A 19,715-nucleotide genomic window follows, 5' to 3' on the forward strand; every position below is an offset into this window, starting at 1 on the left:
TGTCGCTTATCTCATGTAGGGTATTGCAGTAGCTTAGGTATCCATGGATACGACCACTAAGAGCTGTCTGTCACTACATGAGTGGAGGTAACCATGGATACCTAAGCTACTGCAATGCCCTACATGAGATAAGCGACATAGTGAATCTGAATAACTATACTCAATTTCTAATTGGAAGCATTTCATATTATTATTATACCTACCATATATTGGAATAGGATTTTGTAGATGGGAAAACCCCTTTAATTTTTCCTTCATTTGCTTATTTTTTCCTTACTTTCAACCTAGTGAATTATTCTTTTAGCTTGTAGCTGTAAGGCTTTAAGTCTTTGCACAGAGCGCTGGGTCTTTAAATGGAATCCGTGCTCGGCACACAGTATAACATTTCATTCCCTGTTGTTCTACTAATATAATAAAAACAAAACCTTACAAAAAAAAAATCTCTGTTTTACTTGGCTTGTGAAAACCTCATCTGTGCCAGCTGATACTGAGGAAATACCAAAGCAATCAAAGTCATAGTATTTAATTAGAACTTCACACGCAACTTTTTTTTTTTTTTTTTTTTTCAGGGCTTGGACCTTTCAGCCGGAAGAATAAAAGGGCATTTTTAACCCTGTCATTACACGTCTGCCAACACCGCAGAGCTCATTCTAAATATAAGACCAGACAGACTGTGCTGATTGTCCCGATTGTGGTCACGTCTCTCACTTTCACTTGTGTTTTGAGTTACGGTTTTAAATTCTGGAAGACTTCTTACAGGGGTGACATAAAGGGAACCTGAACCGGTATAGAGAAGGAGAAGCTGATATATAGGGTTATTGGAAATGATGCAGCATTAAATCCCAGGTGTTTGTATGTAGAAGAGTCCAGTGGGTGGTCCTACTAATGATTGACAGCTATCTCTGCATTCAGTCATAAGGTGAAAACTGTCAATGACCGAGTATCATACACGCAGTCAACTGACCACAAAAACTAAGGAATCATGACAAGGGTGCATGTAGCACAATGTCACAACTTGGCAGTCTGCAGTCACTTCGAGCTACTACAGTCTTTTATTTGCAGCCCTGCTACCATGGGCTGCATGAGCACATCTGGGACATCACTGGTCGGCAATAGCAAAGGGATCTGCCAGCAGTGGATGTTGATGATTTCTGTGTCTGAGCGCATTTAGTGTGGCAGAATAGTGCTCAGATGTCATTGATAACCGCCAAGACTAAGTGCAGGGATTTATGCATGTGGCACTCATACTCTATAATGACTAAGTCGAGATGTTTTGAAAATTTAGTTTCCATTTTTTTGACCATTTCTATATCATTAACATGTCTATTAATCCTGAAATTTCCATAATTCCATGACTTTTCCTTCCCTGCAAATTCAATGCTGAGGAATGTATTTACATAAGGTTTAGGAGATAATATTTTTGGTGGAAGAGCTTCCTTAAATTAAGTAAAACTGTTAAAGATGTTTTAGTTTACATCGCTTTATACTCCAAGTCTAAGATTTGGCATGGGTGCTGAAGCATCAATGAACCATGGTCTTCAAAGGGTTTGTTATGGTGAAGAAGTTATGGATTATATCAAAGGCTTACGTCATTGAACACTGGTAGCACCCTCTATGGGCGCAAGTAATTAGATCTAGCTATCCGCAGGTAGAGCAAACATTTTGTGTCTATAGACTAATTAGCGGTCAATTCTAGATAAACAGTCCAGCAGATGTTTCCTACATGTTCCCTTGCTAGCACCTAAAGGTACTGTCACATGTAGCGACGCTGCAGCGATCTAGACAACGATCCCGATCGCTGCAGCGTCGCTGTGTGGTCGCTGGAGAGCTGTCACACAGACCGCTCTCCAGCGACCAACTATGCGAAGTCCCCTGGTAACCAGGGTAAACATCGGGTTACTAAGCGCAGGGCCGCGCTTAGTAACCCGATGTTTACCCTGGTTACCAGCGTAAATGAAAAAAAACCCAAACACTACATACTTACATTCCGGTGTCTGTCCCCCGGCGCTGTGCTTCTCTGCACTGGGTAAGCGCCAGCCGGAAAGTGACGTCACCGCTGTAATCTGCTTTCCGGCCGGCGCTGACAGTGCAGAGAAGCACAGCGCCGGGTGACAGACACCGGAATGTAAGTATGTAGTGTTTGGTTTTTTTTACGTTTACGCTGGTAACCAGGGTAAACATCGGGTTACTAAGCGCGGCCCTGCGCTTAGTAACCCGATGTTTACCCTGGTTACCAGTGAAGACATCGCTGGATCGGTGTCACATACACCGATCCAGCGATGTCTACGGGAGATCCAGCGACGAAATAAAGTTCTGGCTTTTCTGCTCCGACCAACGATGGCACAGCAGGATCCTGATCGCTGCTGCCTGTCAAACTCAACGATATCGCTATCCAGGACGTTGCAACGTCACGGATCGCTAGCGATATCGTTCAGCGTGAAGGTACCTTAAGTCTTCGTTTCTCAAATCCAGTCCTCAATACCCACTAACAGGTCAGCTTTTCAGGATATTCTTAGTCTTGCAGAGGTGATATTTTCATCACGTACTCAAGCATTAATTCCATCACCTGGGCAATACTAAGGAAATCCTGAAAACCTGACCTGTTGGTGGGTCTTGAGGACTGGAGTTGTGAAACACTGACCTAGGTGGTAAACCAAAGGTAAGAAAAGAGCCTGAGAAGGCCAGATACTGACTTCTCAGCTGTAGGGACCACACATGACATAATGAAAAACAATATTTTGATGTAGTCTTTCTAACAATTTGAGTCTGACACAATCCACCATGGAACTAGTCATGATCGAAGAACATATTGGCATCTGTGGGTAAAATCGCGAAAGGTGTTGGTAGCTGTCAACCCACAGGAATTCAAAATCTCCCGGAATACTGGTTATATCATGTTCATCTGCATGGAATTCTTGAATTCTCTTTGGTAAGATGGAGATGTTTCTCCAAGAGGTTCCTGGGGTAAAATATGGCCCAGAGTAGATATTAAGAGTCAAAAGTGGGTTTTAATCACAGTTGTCCTCCTCTTACCTAAGCAGAGGGAGGAGTGAGGGGTCTGGGGAGACCCCTTATAACATCTCACCTACCGAATATCAGTGTCAGACTCCAAGAGAAGCAACGTGCACTGCAGATCTGTCCTTATTTCCCACAGCGTTCTCCTCCGCCAGATGTTCTCACTGATCCAAAATCCTAAAATATCTGTATTTAACCCATTTTATACGATCCTTGCTTTTATGCATATCTTTATTTCATCTTTTTTAACCACTATATTATTTTCTATATTAAATAAAAATTTTTATAAATGTGTCCCTTGCTGCTCTAAAAGTACAGACTACCCTAAAGAGGGCGAGTATACCCTGCAGCGTCATCCTGTGTAAGTCTGTCTGACAGCAAGGAAAGTACCCATCAGGTGCTGGGGAAAGCTGGGTGGTATTCGTGCTAGCAGGCGACTCCCTGCAGGCATCTCGCTGGTCTAACAAAATGGCGAGTGATGGCAGCGAAAAGGGTGATGTGCAAATTGACTGTGGGGTGCACTTGGCTCATTCTAAGTCTATTGTGATGGGTGAGTAGATAGAGTGTGGGAAGCAGAGACCCTCTTTACAGTAGCATCCGAGTCATGTCTGTCATGGGAAAGTGGTATTCGAAACAGGGTTGTCCTACCAAGGGCAAATGGGCAGAACATGCAGGTATTAAAGGTACCCTATTTTACTATAAAACATGATCAATGGGTACTCTTAAAGGGAACCTGTCACCCCCAAAATCGAAGGTGAGCTAAGCCCACCAGCATCAGGGGCTTATCTACAGCATTCTGGAATGCTGTAGATAAGCCCCCCGATGTAACCTGAAAGATGAGAAAAAGAGGTTAGATTATACTCACCCAGGGGCGGTCCCAGTCCGGTTCTGGTCCGATGGGCGTCGCGGTCTGGTCCAGAGACTCCCATCTTCTTACGATGATGTCCTCTTCTGGTCTTTTGGCGCTGAGCCTCTCAGACCTTTCCCGGCGCCTGCGCACTGCAGTACTTTGCTCTGCCCTCAACAGGGCATACAAAGTACACCTGCGCCGGAGCCACAGCGTGAAGACAAGAAGAGGACGTAGTCGTAAGAAGATGGGAGGCCCCGGACCACGACGCCCATCGGACCAGAACCAGACTGGGACCGCCCCTGGGTGAGTATAATACAACCTCTCTTTCTCATCTTTCAGGATACATCGGGGGCTTATCTACAGTATTACAGAATGATGTAGATAAGCCCCTGATGCTGGTGAGCTTATCTCATCTTCGATTTTGGGGGCGACAGGTTCCCTTTAAAGAGGTTGCCCACTACTTAGTCATTGATGGTCTATCCTAGGTATAAATAATCTATATCAGACTAATGGGGTCCGGCACCCTGGGCACACCCACCGTTCAGTATATAGAGCCGGAGCATTACACCTCCATACACAGTAGAGTGGCCATTATTAGGAACTGCAGCATAGATTCCATTGAAGTAAATAGGAGCAGAGATGCACATTTTGGCCACAACACTGTTCTGGCTCTATACACTGTTTATATCCATTCGCCAATGGAGCCTCAAATAGCTGATCAATGGATGTGCTGGGTACCGGAAACCCAAGCAGTATCTATAGTGGATATAAAAAGGCAAAACGCCACTGTTAGAATGCCAGGTGCTGGTCGTGAAAACAAAAATCACTCCAAGAAGAATCATTTCAGAACTTTTTCCTCCTTTAATATGACCCATATTCGGTACAAATACTGTATGTATATGCCATGAAACATTGTAAAGACAGTCATCGACAAGTGGCTTAAATTTGCCCCAACATCGACACTACCTAACATAGTAACATCGTTAGCAAGGCCGAAAAAAGACATTTGTCCATCCAGTTCAGCCTATATTCCGTCAGGATAAATCCCCAGATCTACGTCCAGAGGCGTATCTAGAACTGAACAACCACCAAAACTGATGAAAAGACAAGAATAACATTTATCTGGGAGACCGCCAAGAGTTGTACAGCAACATTAAAGGCCATGCAGAAATTTCTGGAAAGTAAGGGTATTGTACTGCATGAGACAAAAATCTCTCATACTCTTCATATGACCTGTGAAGTAGAGTGGCAAGATGAAAGCTTCTTTTTACAAAGCAAAACATCCAAGTACGTCAATGTTTCGCCAAAACCTAAAAGTTTGCCAAAAACGTGTTATGTGTGATGAGACCAAGGTTGATCTTCTTGGCCATAATTCCAACAGGTATGTTTGGCTTAAAGCTAACACTGCACAGCAACAAAAGAACACTATGCCTACAGTGAAGGATAGTGGAGGCAACATTATGTTTAGGGGGCTGATTTACTGCAGTTGAAACTGAGGCTTTAGTCAAGGTGGAGGGAAATATGAACAGTGGAAAATATCATTCAGTTTTGTGTCAAAATTCACATAGCTGAACAGCCAATCCCAATGCCTTTAATGTATATGGGGGTCTTTAGTATGAAAAGAGTCATCATAAGTCTAAAGCTTGGTAAAAATCTGCAAAGGGACTTCTATATTTATTATCCTTACCAAAAATGTTCTACAGGGGTTCCACGTGATTGTCATCTCTGGAGAGCAGCTGTCTCAGCCTGACGTGTAACATATACTAACTATTTAAAGGGAACCTGTCCTGTCCATATATATAGTAATAATCCGCAGTACTGTGTACTTGGCTTACTGGAAAGACGCCTATTAGGAATAAAATTACGTTTTATTCTTCCTGTAGGTACTTGCCTCCACTCACCGCTTGCTATAATGTGAGTGCAGCTGTAATAACTCCTGGCCACTGTGATTAACAGCCTGCACTGTGTGCAGTGTGAGAAGGCTGTGCGGAGGCTATAACCAATCTCTGCACCGTCCCGACGACAGGAAGAGAGCAGCTACAGGGAGAATAAAAATGTCTTTTCTTCCTTTATCTGCTGCTCCCAAAAGTCTGCTACTCCTGCAATTACCAACAGGTAAATAGCAGACTACTTGCAGAAAAATAGTGCTTCTCGAGGTGACGTGTTCCCATTAATACACAGACTAGGCATATCTAGACTTGGACACCCTTTTGCCTAGCTGTTCCCTGCCTTGGTCATGATGTCCATGTGTCCTTATACAACAATAGGCAGAATGTACTTGGAACGAAAACCGATTGTGTAGAAAAAATGGCTGCAAAAAAAAATGAATATCTCTCTATACATATCAAGTAAAGAAATACTGGTACATACTTGCTGAAATCCAAGATAATCTTGAATGGTGGATGATGAAAAAAACACAAGCCCATCGGAGGCCACCACCAGCACAAATCCATTGAGTGCCTGCAAGAGAAGAATTATTTAATTCAATATAATCAAATATTATAAAAAAAGTATAAAACACAATAAAGATATAATTATTCAATAATGCCTGGATGAATATTTTTATCAACAAAAAATATAGAATGAAAATACATTAAAATATTACTCCAGTGCTGGACGCTGCACATCAAGTATAAAATCAAGTAAGAAACTGAAAAATTGGAAAACTGCATACACTCCATCTTACTCTCTATAAAACCGAATGCACATCATGGCTGAACTGTAGGCACACTATGCTGCCTTAAGGAAGGACAAGCCTTTCTTCCCCCCCCTTCATCCTAGCTTTATAGTGGCTACCTTCACATACATTTTTTCTAGGGGGAGAGGGGTTGGAATCTAAATTTTTGATAAAACTATTAAAAAAACAAGAAGTGCATTTAAATTGCACGATTAGCGGGAATTCTAAGAATGCTAGCTTCTGGATAATAGATTAGTGTGAACTGGCAGCCAATCACCTGGCAAATAATCAAAACGATCGTTTGCCCGGCAAAATGATTTTTTAAGCTTGATGGAAAAAAAAAAATAAATCATTGTCCTCGGCAGCGCATCATCCTGTGTACAATGAAACATGTGCTGCCGAGAACAATGGCACTGATCGACCTCTTACTTGTGTGCATGGTAAGCTTGGTCAGCCTCTGTAAACAGGTTAGTAAACGATCATTGATAGGGAAACATGCAGCCGCTCACGGTGATTTAATGTCACAGGTCCTTTAGGTAAACGAGACCAAAGTCTCATTTGCTTTAAAAATAGCAAAAGGACAAAAATCTGATTTGGACAAGTCTGCCTCTCCGTAAACAAGCAGCCAAAACGTCTCCTTCTGTGATAAGTCACGGAAAGCGCATTTATCTGCTCGTACAATCAACATGGCCTATGCCTTGTTGATAACAAACAAAACATGTAAAAATTGGCAGCACATCTACGCGCAGAGATCAACTTCCAGTAAAACGAATTAACAAAAGCCAAAATAAATAGAGCTGCTTCGCGATCCAATTTCTTCTTTAGACAAAAGTAGAAAAGAAAAACGTAATCTACAATTAGTCTGTATGTGAATGTGCATCGTGTATACGAGTTGTTGCTATGTCTTCAGAAGCCAGACCAGGGTGGATGGAAAGTTTGTATCATAAAAGACACCCAACAACATAAAAATAAATGAATGGATGAATGTAGTCTATCGACCACGTCACTGACCTGTGGTTAGTGGATGAGAGCCCTACAAACCAACTCTTACTTGAAGGCATTGCTGGCTCATGTGTTGATGAGCTGGCCTGGCGCAACATCACTGCGGCGTGCCGCACATGTGGTCTCGACCCAGGCCAGCTAATCAAATGAAGAACCACAGATGCCAGGAGGTGGTTTCAGCGCATCCACCAAGCAACCTTGGACTCCTATATACTATATATGTATATATATATATATATATATATATATATATATATATATATATATATATATATATATATATATATATATATATATATACACACATACATATACACACATACATATACACACACACACACGTATATATATATAAAATCTTAACTAGATTTGCAATTGAATAGTTTGCAAAGATCTTTATATTAGTGTGATGAAAATCTATTATCTGTGGCACATGGTTCACCTCGATTTAGAAAGTAGGTGTTATTGGGATATAGCACAAATTGTAGAAAATACATGGAGGGCAAGTTGCAGACCCCTCCGCAGCTCACCTCCTTTTCCACCATCTAAAATAACATATGCATATCGGGTGGGCTGAGCTTTATCCACAAACTTTATGTTGTTGCTTAAGATTTTTCCCAAATTTCATCTACTTGACCGCTACTGTACTACTTGACCACTACTTGATTCACTACACGAATTCACACGGAAAATATATAACACATCCTCTTACGGTAATTGAAAAAAAATAAATAAAGTGACCCATTTGTAGGAATCCTCTAGTACTGTTTCAAATTAATTTAGTAATCATTTTAGAGCAAATGCTTTCTATTAAATATGCAACAGGACACACACACATTTATAAAAAAAATAGCAAAAAACCCCCAAACAATTCTAGTCCAATAACATAACTCGAGCACCAGCAAGCTCTGTGATGCACTTACATTGTGTGCACGCGTTGGCACCATTATACAACCCACGTTTTAGGGCATGTGGGATCCCACTTCACTGAACTCTGGCGATTTCTGGAAATGGGTTGTTCATCTAGGTACCGGTATTTATTATGATTGTCATATTTGGAGTCTGACTATTTTATTGTCTTAAGTTTAAAAAAAAAAACAAAACAAAAAAAAAAAAAAACTGCCTAATACCTTATGGGAATTGAACTCAAAATAGATTTATGGCTTGTTTTACCTTAAAGAGGACCCATCACCAGATGGAAAGTGATCAGTTTATTGTGCTTATTTTATTCCTCCTGCTCCCTCCGACATACGGCTCCATAGATATTTGGTGCTAATCAGTCACAATGAATGGAGTGCTAGTGGGGATAGTGAGCATCACCCTGTTCAATCAGGGACTCCAAATTATCGTTCTGGGGGTCTCGCTCAATTGGGGGTCCCATCAGTCAGACACTTATTACCAATCGTGAACAGTTGAAAGCCAAGATGAGTGAATCAATTTGCAGGACACTGGTCCAGCTGCCACAATAGTGTGTGGCCAATAGATGGGAGCCCTGCGATCTGGCTCCTACCTGTCGGACTACCCAGCACCTCTTCTGAATAGTAGGCCCGGTGTGAAATCAGGAGCGCTACAAACCAAAATAGGCGCCATGATCCTGGCAGACAGGAAGCGGATCGCAGGACTCTTGTGCAGTAGCTATGGACATGGCCTAGGGTGCTGTGAATCAATTCACTCATTTCTAGTGATAAGATGTTACGGTGGACAAGACTTTTCAAAAATGGTGTTTACAAAATTCACTAAAATGAAATTATAAAGCTTCATATCATTAAAAAAAAAAATAAGAATTTTTTTTCACGAACATGTAAGATCGTGACTTAATAGATGATTAACACTAGTTTCACTGTGATTATGCTACATCTCTTAGGCCTGGACTATGTGCTGGGAAAGATCTTGGTGCACACACTAAACCTACCATAGACACACAATCACTGAGAAATCTGCCCATATGTACTTTTACCAGAAAACAGAGTGTAACACATTAGCATTACTGGCTTTTCCTGTTTTTTTCATTTGCTATGTGAAAATCATCATCATCATTATCATGAAGATACAGAAAAAATAATCAGGCAAGTGATATGGATTAAAAGTGTTAACTAAGTGTCACATGTACGGTTACTATTTATACAGGGCATTTGCTCATTTTGCGTTTTATCTTGGGTTTTGTCTGTTAAATGTCAAAATCTAAGAAAAAAAAAAAAAAGAAAAAAAGAGTAAATACCCTGTAGTAAGGAAATAGTAATAGTACATGAAAATATCATAGGGGACTTAGTGACCACCACTTTGATAAAAAAAATAAATAAATAAAAGTGTAAAAGCCGCCCCACCATGACAAGGTGTACCCAGTCGGGATGGTTCTGACCATTTAAACCTTATCTTGTGTCAACCGATCTCAATGTGAATGAGGGCGGAGCAGGACCGGGGCCCGACTGGTCAGACACCTGCCTATGGGAAGCTATATAGATGAAACACGTAGCTTAGAAAGCGGGTAGTGCCCCTGTTTGTACCAGGTACAAGAAACTATAGCAAAACCAAAGAAATGAGCTGGAGCATAAGTTAATATACAGTGCCTTGCGAAAGTATTCGGACCCCTGGAACTTTTCAACCTTTTCCCACATATCATGCTTCGAACATAAAGATATCAAATGTTAATTTTTGCTTTAGAATCAACAACAAGTGGAACACAATTGTGAAGTTGAACGACATTTATTGTTTTTTTTAAATTCTTGTGGAAATTCAAAAACTGAAAAGTGGGGCGTGCAATATTATTCGGCCCCTTTACTTTCAGTGCAGCAAACGCACTCCAGAAGTTCATTGTGGATCTCTGAATGATCCAATGTTGTCCTAAATGACTAATGATGATAAATATAATCCACTTGTGTGTACTCAAGTCTCCGTATAAATGCACCTGCTCTGTGATAGTCTCAGGGTTCTGTTTGAAGCAGAGAGCATCATGAAGGCCAAGGAACACAACAGGCAGGTCTGTGATACTGTTGTGAAGAAGTTTAAAGCCGGATTTGGATACAAAATGATTTCCAAAACGTTAAACATCCCAAGGAGCACTGTGCAAGCGTCATATTGAAACGGAAGGAGTATCATACCAAGACCCGGCCGTCCCTCTAAACTTTCATCTCAAACAAGGAGAAGACTGATCAGAGATGCAGCCAAGAGGCCCATGATCACTCTGGATGAACTGCAGAGATCTACAGCTGAGGTGGGACAGTCTGTCCATAGGACAACAATCAGTCGTACACTGCACAAATCTGGCCTTTATGGAAGAGTGGCAAGAAGAAAGCCATTTCTCAAAGATATACATAAAAAGTGTTGTTTAAAGTTTGCAACAAGCCACTTGGGAGACACACCAAACATGTGGAAGAAGGTGCTCTGGTCAGATGAAACCAAAATCGAACTTTTTGACAACAATGCCAAACGATATGTTTGACGTAAAGGCAACACAGTTCATCACCCTGGACACACCATCCCCACTGTCAAACATGGTGGTGGCAGCATCATGGTTTGGGCCTGCTTTTCTTCAGCAGGAACAGGGAAGATGGTTAAAATTGTTGGGAAGATGGATGGAGCCAAATACAGGACCATTCTTGAAGAAAACCTGTTGGAGTCTGCAAAAGACCTGAGACTGGGACTGAGATTTGTCTTCCAACAAGACAATGATCCCAAACATAAAGCAAAATCTACAATGGAATGGTTCACAAATAAACGTATCCAGGTGTTAGAATGGCCAAGTCAAAGTCCAGACCTCAATCCAATCGAGAATCTGTGGAAAAGAGCAGAAAAGTGCTGTTCACAAACGATCTCCATCAAACCTCACTGAGCTCGAGCTGTTTGCCAAGTAAGATGGGCAAGAATTTCAGTCTCTGGATGTACAAAACTGATAGAGGCATACCCCAAGTGACTTGCAGCTGTCATCGCAGCAAAAGGTTGTGCAACAAAGTATTAAGTTAAAGGAGCCGAATAATATTGCACGCCCCACTTTTCAGTTTTTGAATTACCACAAAAAATTAAAATAACCAATAAATTTCGTTCAACTTCACAATTGTGTTCCACTTGTTGATTCTTCACCAAAAATTTACATTTGGTACCTTTATGTTTGAAGCATGATATGTGGGAAAAGGTTGAAAAATTCCAGGGGGCCGAATACTTTTGCAAGGCACTGTATATGCATTGTGTAAGAGCAAGTTCACGCTGTGGTCATTTCAGAGACAAAACCCAAGAAAAACACAAAATGAATATAGCAAGTAAATAAGTGAATAGTAATAGTATATGTAAATAACATTGGGTACTTGGTTACACTATTTTGATACAAGCCATCCCACCGCGACAAGGTGTGCCCAATCTAGACGGTCCTATCTGGTCTCTAGTATTAAAACCTTATCTTGTGTCAGCCGACCTCAATATGAATAAGGGCAGAGCAGGAGCGGGGCCGACTGTGCAGACATCTGCCCACGGGAAGCTATATAGATGAAAAGTCTAGCTCAGAAAGGGGCCGCTCCTCACTTTCCTGCCTCTTGAGCTGGGTATTTCATTTATAGGCCCCCATGGGCAGGTGTCTGCAGTTGGGCCCCGGCCCTGCTCGGCCCTTTTGTCTTTAATGGTTATTTATGCATCATGTAAGCACATAACAGCGGTCATCGGTTGCTTGTGCATACTGGCTCACTTGTTAACATGGCATCCACACTTGGGTTTTACAACAAAGGTCATCTCTTCAGCACAATCACTCCATTAGTTAGGGAGATGGATGTGGTTCATTGCAGCGTTAAGACTAACATTAGGGGGGGACCAGAAAATGTACAAAAATTGATTTATGTGCCTAAATATAAAGTTTTTTTTTCACAAGAAAAAGGCTTCAAGTGTAATAAATGTTCACGCCGGGTTAAGTGTGTCCAACACGTTTTCATGAATTGAGGATTCAGTAGTTTTCATACAGAATATCCATCCATGTATGCAAGTTAGATGGGAAACATTCCTTAAATTACTGGGAGAAGAACAAGGTGTCTATACATTACTGAAGCCACCAAACATAAAAATCATTATGGGAAAAGATCGGTAAACATGTATTACAGAGACTTAATAAAACACTGCCGAATGGTTATTACCAGTCACAAACACGGGCCACACTCCCATATGTATAAGCATAATCCAACAGAAACCAGCTTTTATGGTTGGTGTAAGCAGAATATCATCCCATCAAAGCCGGAAAGTATCAAGTGCAAAAGGTTCTCAAGTGATCAATCCTAATCGATTACCCAACTGAGAGCTGCAGCCAATCACTTGCCTTAGCACCAATCGCACACCATTTTGGCCAGTGATTGGCTGCAGTGGTCACGTCGATAATAGACGTCAGAGACTGGCATGGAATTCATCAGGTAAGTTGTTACTTCATGGCATTTTCCTCCCACTGCCAAAAATGTTCCAATATTGGGCAAAACCAATTTAAAGAAAGGTCATAATAACCGAATATAATTATATAAATGGTAAATTTCTCTGTTCTTTAAAAGGGGTTAGCATTGATAAGGCTACTTTCACACATCAAGTTTTTGCCGTTAGGCAGGATCCGGCAAATTTGGAAAAAAAGGGATCTGTTGCAAATTGTGAAAAACTGATGCAACGGATCATTTTTTTTTAAATTTTTTTTTTGCTGGATCCGTTTTTTTTTTTTTTTTTTTTTTAAATTAACCCGGGGATAGAGTTTGGACTTCCTGTAACGGGGAAAGAGAAAGAGAGAATTTTGTATGATTGTATGGAGAATGCATGGAGAACCGGATTCGGAGGCCGGATTCATCATTTCACATGTCAGTTTCATCCGTTTAAAGGGAACCTGTCACCCCCAAAATCGATGATGAGGTAAGCCCACCGTCATCAGGGGCTTATCTACAGCATTCTGTAATGCTGTAGATAAGCCCCCGATGTAACCTGAAAGAAGAGAAAAAGGTTATATTATACTCACCCAGGGGCGGCCCCGCTGCTGGTCCGGTCCGATGGGTGTCTCAGATCCGCCCCGGCGCCTCCTATCTTCATTCCATGACATCCTCTCCTGGTCTTCACGCCGCGGCTCCGGCGTACTTTGTCTGCCCTGTTGAGGCAATGCGCAGGTCCCGGGCCTCTCTGACCTGTCCCAGCGCCTGCGCAACAGGGCAGACAAAGTACGCCTGCGCCGGAGCCGCGGCATGAAGACCAGGAGAGGATGTCATGGAATGAAGATAGGAGGTGCCGGAACGGACCTGAGACACCCATCGGTGCGGGACCGCCCCTGGGTGAGTATTATCTAATGTCTTTTTCTCCTCTTTAAGGAAACATCGGGAGCTTATCTACAGCATTATAGAATGCTGTAGATAAGCCCCTGATGATGGTGGCCTTACCTCACCATCGATTTTGGGGGTGACAGGTTCTCTTTAATCGCTGGAACCGTCGCTTGCCATTTTTTAGCCGGACAGAAAAAAACGTTACTATGAACGTCTTTGCCTCCGGAAAAATAATTTTAGACGCATTCGGCAAAAAACGGATGAAACATGTGGCCATCAGGTGCAATCCGGCGCTAATATAACTCTATGAGAAAAAAAAAACGGATCCAACGGCAAAAAAAACAAAAACGGATTATTTTTTTTTTTTTTCAAAACTTGCCGGATTGTGCCTGACGGCAAAAATGTGTGAAAGTAGCCTAATCTATCCTTAGGATTGAACAGAAGCCGATTTCCAGAATAAGGATAAGGGATAAGTCACAACAAAGTGACCAGACCTGCGCTGTTCACACTGGACCCTGCTAATAGCTGATGAATGAAGGTGTCGTATCCCATGACCTGATCAATAGCAAAGTAGTTAACAACCCCTTTTATTCTTAATAATGTATAGTAAAGGATGGGCAGATATTATACAAGATGTCGCATTTTATTGTTGTCATTTTTCCCCCCAACAAGTGTCAAAATAAATGAAACATAAGGTTCTATATTACTCAGGGATGTTGTATTCTTGGTATTCGATACAATTGAGCTCAATCAAAGTACGGTAAGCTGATTTTTCAATTCTATAATATACCATAAATCAAAGCAAAAACAAACCAGGCCTATCCTTAAAGGAGTTGTTCACTACTAGGAGAACCCCATTCTTGATCAAAATGTTTGATCCCCCATAAAATAATAAAGCCTATACTCCCCTCCTGTGCTGCCTCTGTTCCCGTGGTGTCAGCACTCGCAGTCCCGGGGCTCTCATGTGGTGTTGTAAAGCTGGCGCCCAATCAGGCTGGCACCACTGTCTCCCCCATCGGACAAACTGAACATGGAGAAGAAGTCAGGGCTGCCGCTGATCTCGGACTTCCTCTTCCTGCTCAATTCTACAAGGAGGCGGGGACAGTGACGCCAGCGCTGATTGGGCGTCACGACCACAGCACGGGGACCCCGGGGAGAATGAGTGCAGACACAGCGGGAATGGCGCCAGCATGGGCGGCGAGTATAAGCGTTATTTCATGGAGTCCAAGAGAGGGGTATGAGAAGAAGTTGTCCAAGTAGTGGCCAATTTCTTGAAGGCCTTCATATTCAGGGAAAAGCCGACTGAACAAGCCCATTTTGGAAGGACTGGACACTGGTCTTATGTACAAAATGGTGACCTGACTTGATAATGAAGGGTGAAAGGAAGATCAGGCAGTTTTAATAAGAACCTTTAGTTCAAGCAAGAAATGAGCACAGACTACTTTCCGTTCTCCACTAAAAAGAGTTGGTCAGCACAAAATGTCTGCTCAAACCCAAGACCTGGAGCTTGTTGTACCCGTGGTGTGAGAGCAGTGGCGTGAGATCAGTTCTGTGCATCTTCACACCTACTTGTTTTCTTCCTATAACCACTCCAATCTCCGGTGATTAACAGCTGTGCTTATAGTTTTTTAAAGTTTCGAGGATTCAAAGGCGGCAGAGAGGTACGGAGAAAATACAGTAGGTAGGAAAGTGGCATTAGATGGTTTGGTAATGAAGAGGGTGCACTGGGCACCTCTACTTGCTATGAACAGACTCCCATTAGGGCACAGTTAGATGGCCGTATAAATCGGGCCGAGATCGGACTGCAATGCACAGAGTGACCGACCCAAGCGGGACAGCTTCATAGATGCATAAACCTGTCATGCTCCGGTAGGGAGAGCGACCGGCCAGTCCATACATTGCAGTTCGATTTCCGTCCGATTTATACGGCCATCTGACTGCACTCCTAAAACCACATGAATGCATGGTAACTTTTGTGGCCAGCGGTTTAGAGAATAATGGCTGTGTGCGAGTTATTAGAGGACACCAAATTTATACTGTTGTAAAAGCAGTACCCAAACTACTTTACATTGTATCACAGTGTCAGATCTTCAGTGTTGTCCTATGAAAAGATATAATAAAATGTTTACAAAAAAATGTGAGGAGTGTACTCACTTTTCGAGACACTGTACATTAAAAAGGTAATACATGACTATATTCATGACAACATACAAGACAGGATTATTTTGTCTACAATTTTGGATATATAACAGTTTGCTACAATTTTTAAGCTACAGTAATGGCAAAGTGCTGGATCGTAGTTTTACAACCTCGGCCTCCGATGAGTAGACGTCCTGAAACTACAGTCTCCATCCAGAGGATCTTTACACACAGAGGTGACCATGACTGCCAGACAACTTAATGACCACAGAGCCTATGATCTAGAGTTTTATATCAATAAAGCTTAGAGAAAACCCTCAGCAGCCATTTACAAAGCAGCAATCTATATTTTGAGCTTGCCCGGGGGTACATAACCCTTTTACATATGCCAATTTACTTTCAATAAGCCGCTTATTGTAACCACTTCCATGAAGAATTCATTAGGAAGGAAAGTTAAAATGAATGTGTGCTACGTCAGGGACAAATGTAAACTGTAATTTCCTTAATTGCTCAAAATGCTTTGATAAAGTGCGACCATACAGAGTAAACCTACATTAGCATGGGAGGCCAGGCATGGTTCTTCTTGAACTTCATAAAAGGAACCCTCAGCCTTTGATGTGGCCATCGCAAGAAAATGTACCCATGAGCCATATATTTTAATGACATACAACTCATAACTGTTGAAACATGTACTAGAGAGGCTCATTTAGGACGTCTAAAGGGATCCATACAATCCAGTGTTCCTGTCTCAATTTCCTTTATGCCAAATATGAGACTTGACTAATACGAGAACAATCATGTACACACTTACTGATTGTTCGCTCAGGATGTAGTAAAAACATCCAAATAGAACGATCCACTTACAACAATGAAGGAACATAAAATGTGAACTTATGGATGTGTGTGACATATATGTGCGTATATATATATATATATATATATATATATATATATATATATATATATATATATATATATATATATATATGTATGTGAGTATGTTATATATGAGTCACACACACCCATGTACATGTGCATATATACATTATATACACCTGGCGGTGAGGTGTTGAAAAATGGCTCCTGGGACTCTTTGGATCAGTTGTGAACTCACAAACCAAGCCAAGTTGTCAAACATTGTCTACAGAAACCATTAGAAGGCATTTACATGACACTGGGCTATGAGCCACACTTCCACCTACAGGTGATCCATTGACTTCACGTCACCACTCTCAAAGGCCATCATGGTACAGAGCAAAATAGCAATGGAGACTGGAATAGAGGTAAATCCTTTTTAAACAATAAGTCCCACTTTTGTTTTGAACACAATGATAACTGGAGACTGGTCTGGAAACCACATGGGCAAAGCAATGAAGAAGCCTTCAAAAGGGAACATCACACAGTTACCTACACCAGGGATTAACGTGTGGACTGGCTTAATGTATGGTAGCCGGAAACCTCTAGTTTTCATTCCAGGAACAGTAATAGTTCAGCATTACGTTTATTTGGTGGTGGAACCAGTGGTTCCAGAAGCTGTTTTTAAACACAACGTCAGGCATCATGTTGCTCCTGAAACTATATGCAGTCCGAATCAAGCTACCATGGCCTGCAGTGTCTCCAGACTTGTCTTCCATCAAGCACAGCTGGGACATCATTCTTCGGCAATGGTAGAGGGAGATGCCAGCAGCGGATGCTTATGATTTGTCCTAGTGCATATATACACACACTCACGCTGCCTGGGCCTCCACGAGATAGACTTGGTTTTACTTTACTGTGGACAATACAGGTTGTCCTTCCATGGACCTCTTCTGGTAGGTTCCAACCACTGCACATACCGGAATAATAGCCCTTTAAATTTACAATAGGCCAACCTGCCTAATGGCATCATCAAATAGCAAATTTTGATGATGCTCTTCTTATTTATACAGCAGGCTTCGACAAGTAATAAATGGAGATGATACCCTTACACAGATCATCATTTCTCATACCTGTAACAGAAGTTCCCCTTCCAGTAAATACAAATCTTCTCCCGTTTTAATGGTCCTTCGATTGTCACCGATTCCATTGCCATCTTTCTTGGATCTTTGTAGTGCAACTGCAATGTAAAAAAAAAAAAAAAAAATTAACAATATGCTCAAACCCAAACAAAAAACAACAACAACAAGCAGCATTGGATAAGGGAATTGGATTCTCTTTTTGTTATTTCTCCACAGAAACATCATGACAAACACTGCACGAATGTGAAATTAATTCAGGGAAATCTGATATGCAAAAACTGTTGTATTCAACAATCGAAGTGAGCATAGTCATACTTAGAGAGTTAGGACATAGGGATAACAAAGAAGTGATAGAAATGACCAAATTGTCACACATTGCATTTAGGCTTTTATCACATCTGCGATTGCCCCAATATAGAAGCAGTAGAATGAAATGAATGGAAGTGCCGAAAAGGGACAAAAAGTGGAGACCCATCAATTGTAATAGGCTAAACTATGTTTTCCACCAACGTGTTTGTCCTTTTATTGGTCATAATAAAGCAATATGCTATTATCTACAGTATTTTTGGTAGGATCTGCAAATGTGAAAAGAGTCTTAAAAAAATATTAAGACCAATGATAAATAAGTGCATTAAAGACATGTTCACACATTCAGTACTTTACATCAATATTTGTAAGCCAAAACCAGAGGAAAATGTATAATAGAAACATGTCACCACTTCTGTATTTATCACCCAGCACAGATTTTGGCTTACAGATACTGATGTAAAATACTGACCAAATACTGAGGGTGTGAATGTAACCTAAGAAAGACAATGACCAGGATGAGGATCAGTAAAAAGCAAGTCAATAAACCAATGCTGGGCACCAACCCGTAGGGGTTTCTTCAGCTTTTTGAGTAGATATACATTGTGGCAGGATGCTACATAATCAAACAATTGTTGGCTAGCTGATCTTACCAAACGTTTTGCATAAAACCATTGTAAGATCTTAATAACCAAGCCGAAAATCCCTACAACACCGGTATAACGACGCGTAGGCCAATTCTTATATACAAAGTCACAAATTGAGTTCAGCTATGAAAGCACGGTGCACGGTAAAAAGCCCCAGTACTGAAAGTTATACATACTCTGAGTGTAAGGCATCCAAGCAGCATTTTAATGCAACTTTCTTGCAGATTAACCCTGTATCAGCTTTTTTAGCACACAAAAGGTGCTCTCGGGAATACACGGTTATTTTGGTTGCACAAACAACTTGTCTGGAACTCAACGTTGCATTACTATTTTGTAACTAAGATTTAACAGCGAAAATCTCCCAAAAACCCAGATCGAAATCTCATGCAACTTTTACTGTGATCTATGATGGTCGGCGACTTGTGATGAGTAACTAACTCCATTACGACTGTGGCCACTGTGACAAAGCCACTGGTAAAGTACTGGAGGGGAGATATGTGTTACGCTTAATGGCATCAATGATGTGAAACCCAGAGGGTTTTTCCTCCAGCACATTAAGTGTTGTGATGATTTAGCCAAGTTGCATAATGGGCTGGTTTTTATGTGGACATCCATAGAGTGGGTGGGAGGGTGTCCACCTTATCTCCACCTACAGAGCCGGCACAGAGGTGAACTTACAGAACCTGTGTGATGCCACGGTCATGTGTTCAGTTACATGGGGGAGGAGTCACATGGTCTGGGGCTTAAATAGCTGGGCTCCAGAGGCAGTCTTTGGTCAGCAGGACAGGAGAGAGGATTCTCCAATGGTTTGTGTCCTGAAGAGGA

At 41.6% G+C, this 19,715-nt stretch overlaps 1 protein-coding gene across 2 annotated transcripts in view; it reads right to left on the reverse strand.

Annotated features, from left to right (window-relative positions):
* AHR (aryl hydrocarbon receptor) overlaps nt 1–19,715 on the reverse strand; it is a 164,007-nt gene that overhangs the window by 46,661 nt on the left and 97,631 nt on the right. For both annotated transcript variants that reach the window (XM_077268742.1, XM_077268743.1), the window contains exons 3-4: nt 17,929–18,035; nt 6,236–6,325 (exon numbers count right to left, since the gene is read on the reverse strand). In XM_077268742.1, the coding sequence (XP_077124857.1) occupies nt 6,236–6,325; nt 17,929–18,035 (197 nt within the window). The remainder of the gene's footprint in view (nt 1–6,235; nt 6,326–17,928; nt 18,036–19,715) is intronic.

The sequence above is a fragment of the Ranitomeya variabilis genome, chromosome 6, assembly GCF_051348905.1.
Source record: "Ranitomeya variabilis isolate aRanVar5 chromosome 6, aRanVar5.hap1, whole genome shotgun sequence".
In the NCBI taxonomy this organism is placed as follows: domain Eukaryota; kingdom Metazoa; phylum Chordata; class Amphibia; order Anura; family Dendrobatidae; genus Ranitomeya; species Ranitomeya variabilis.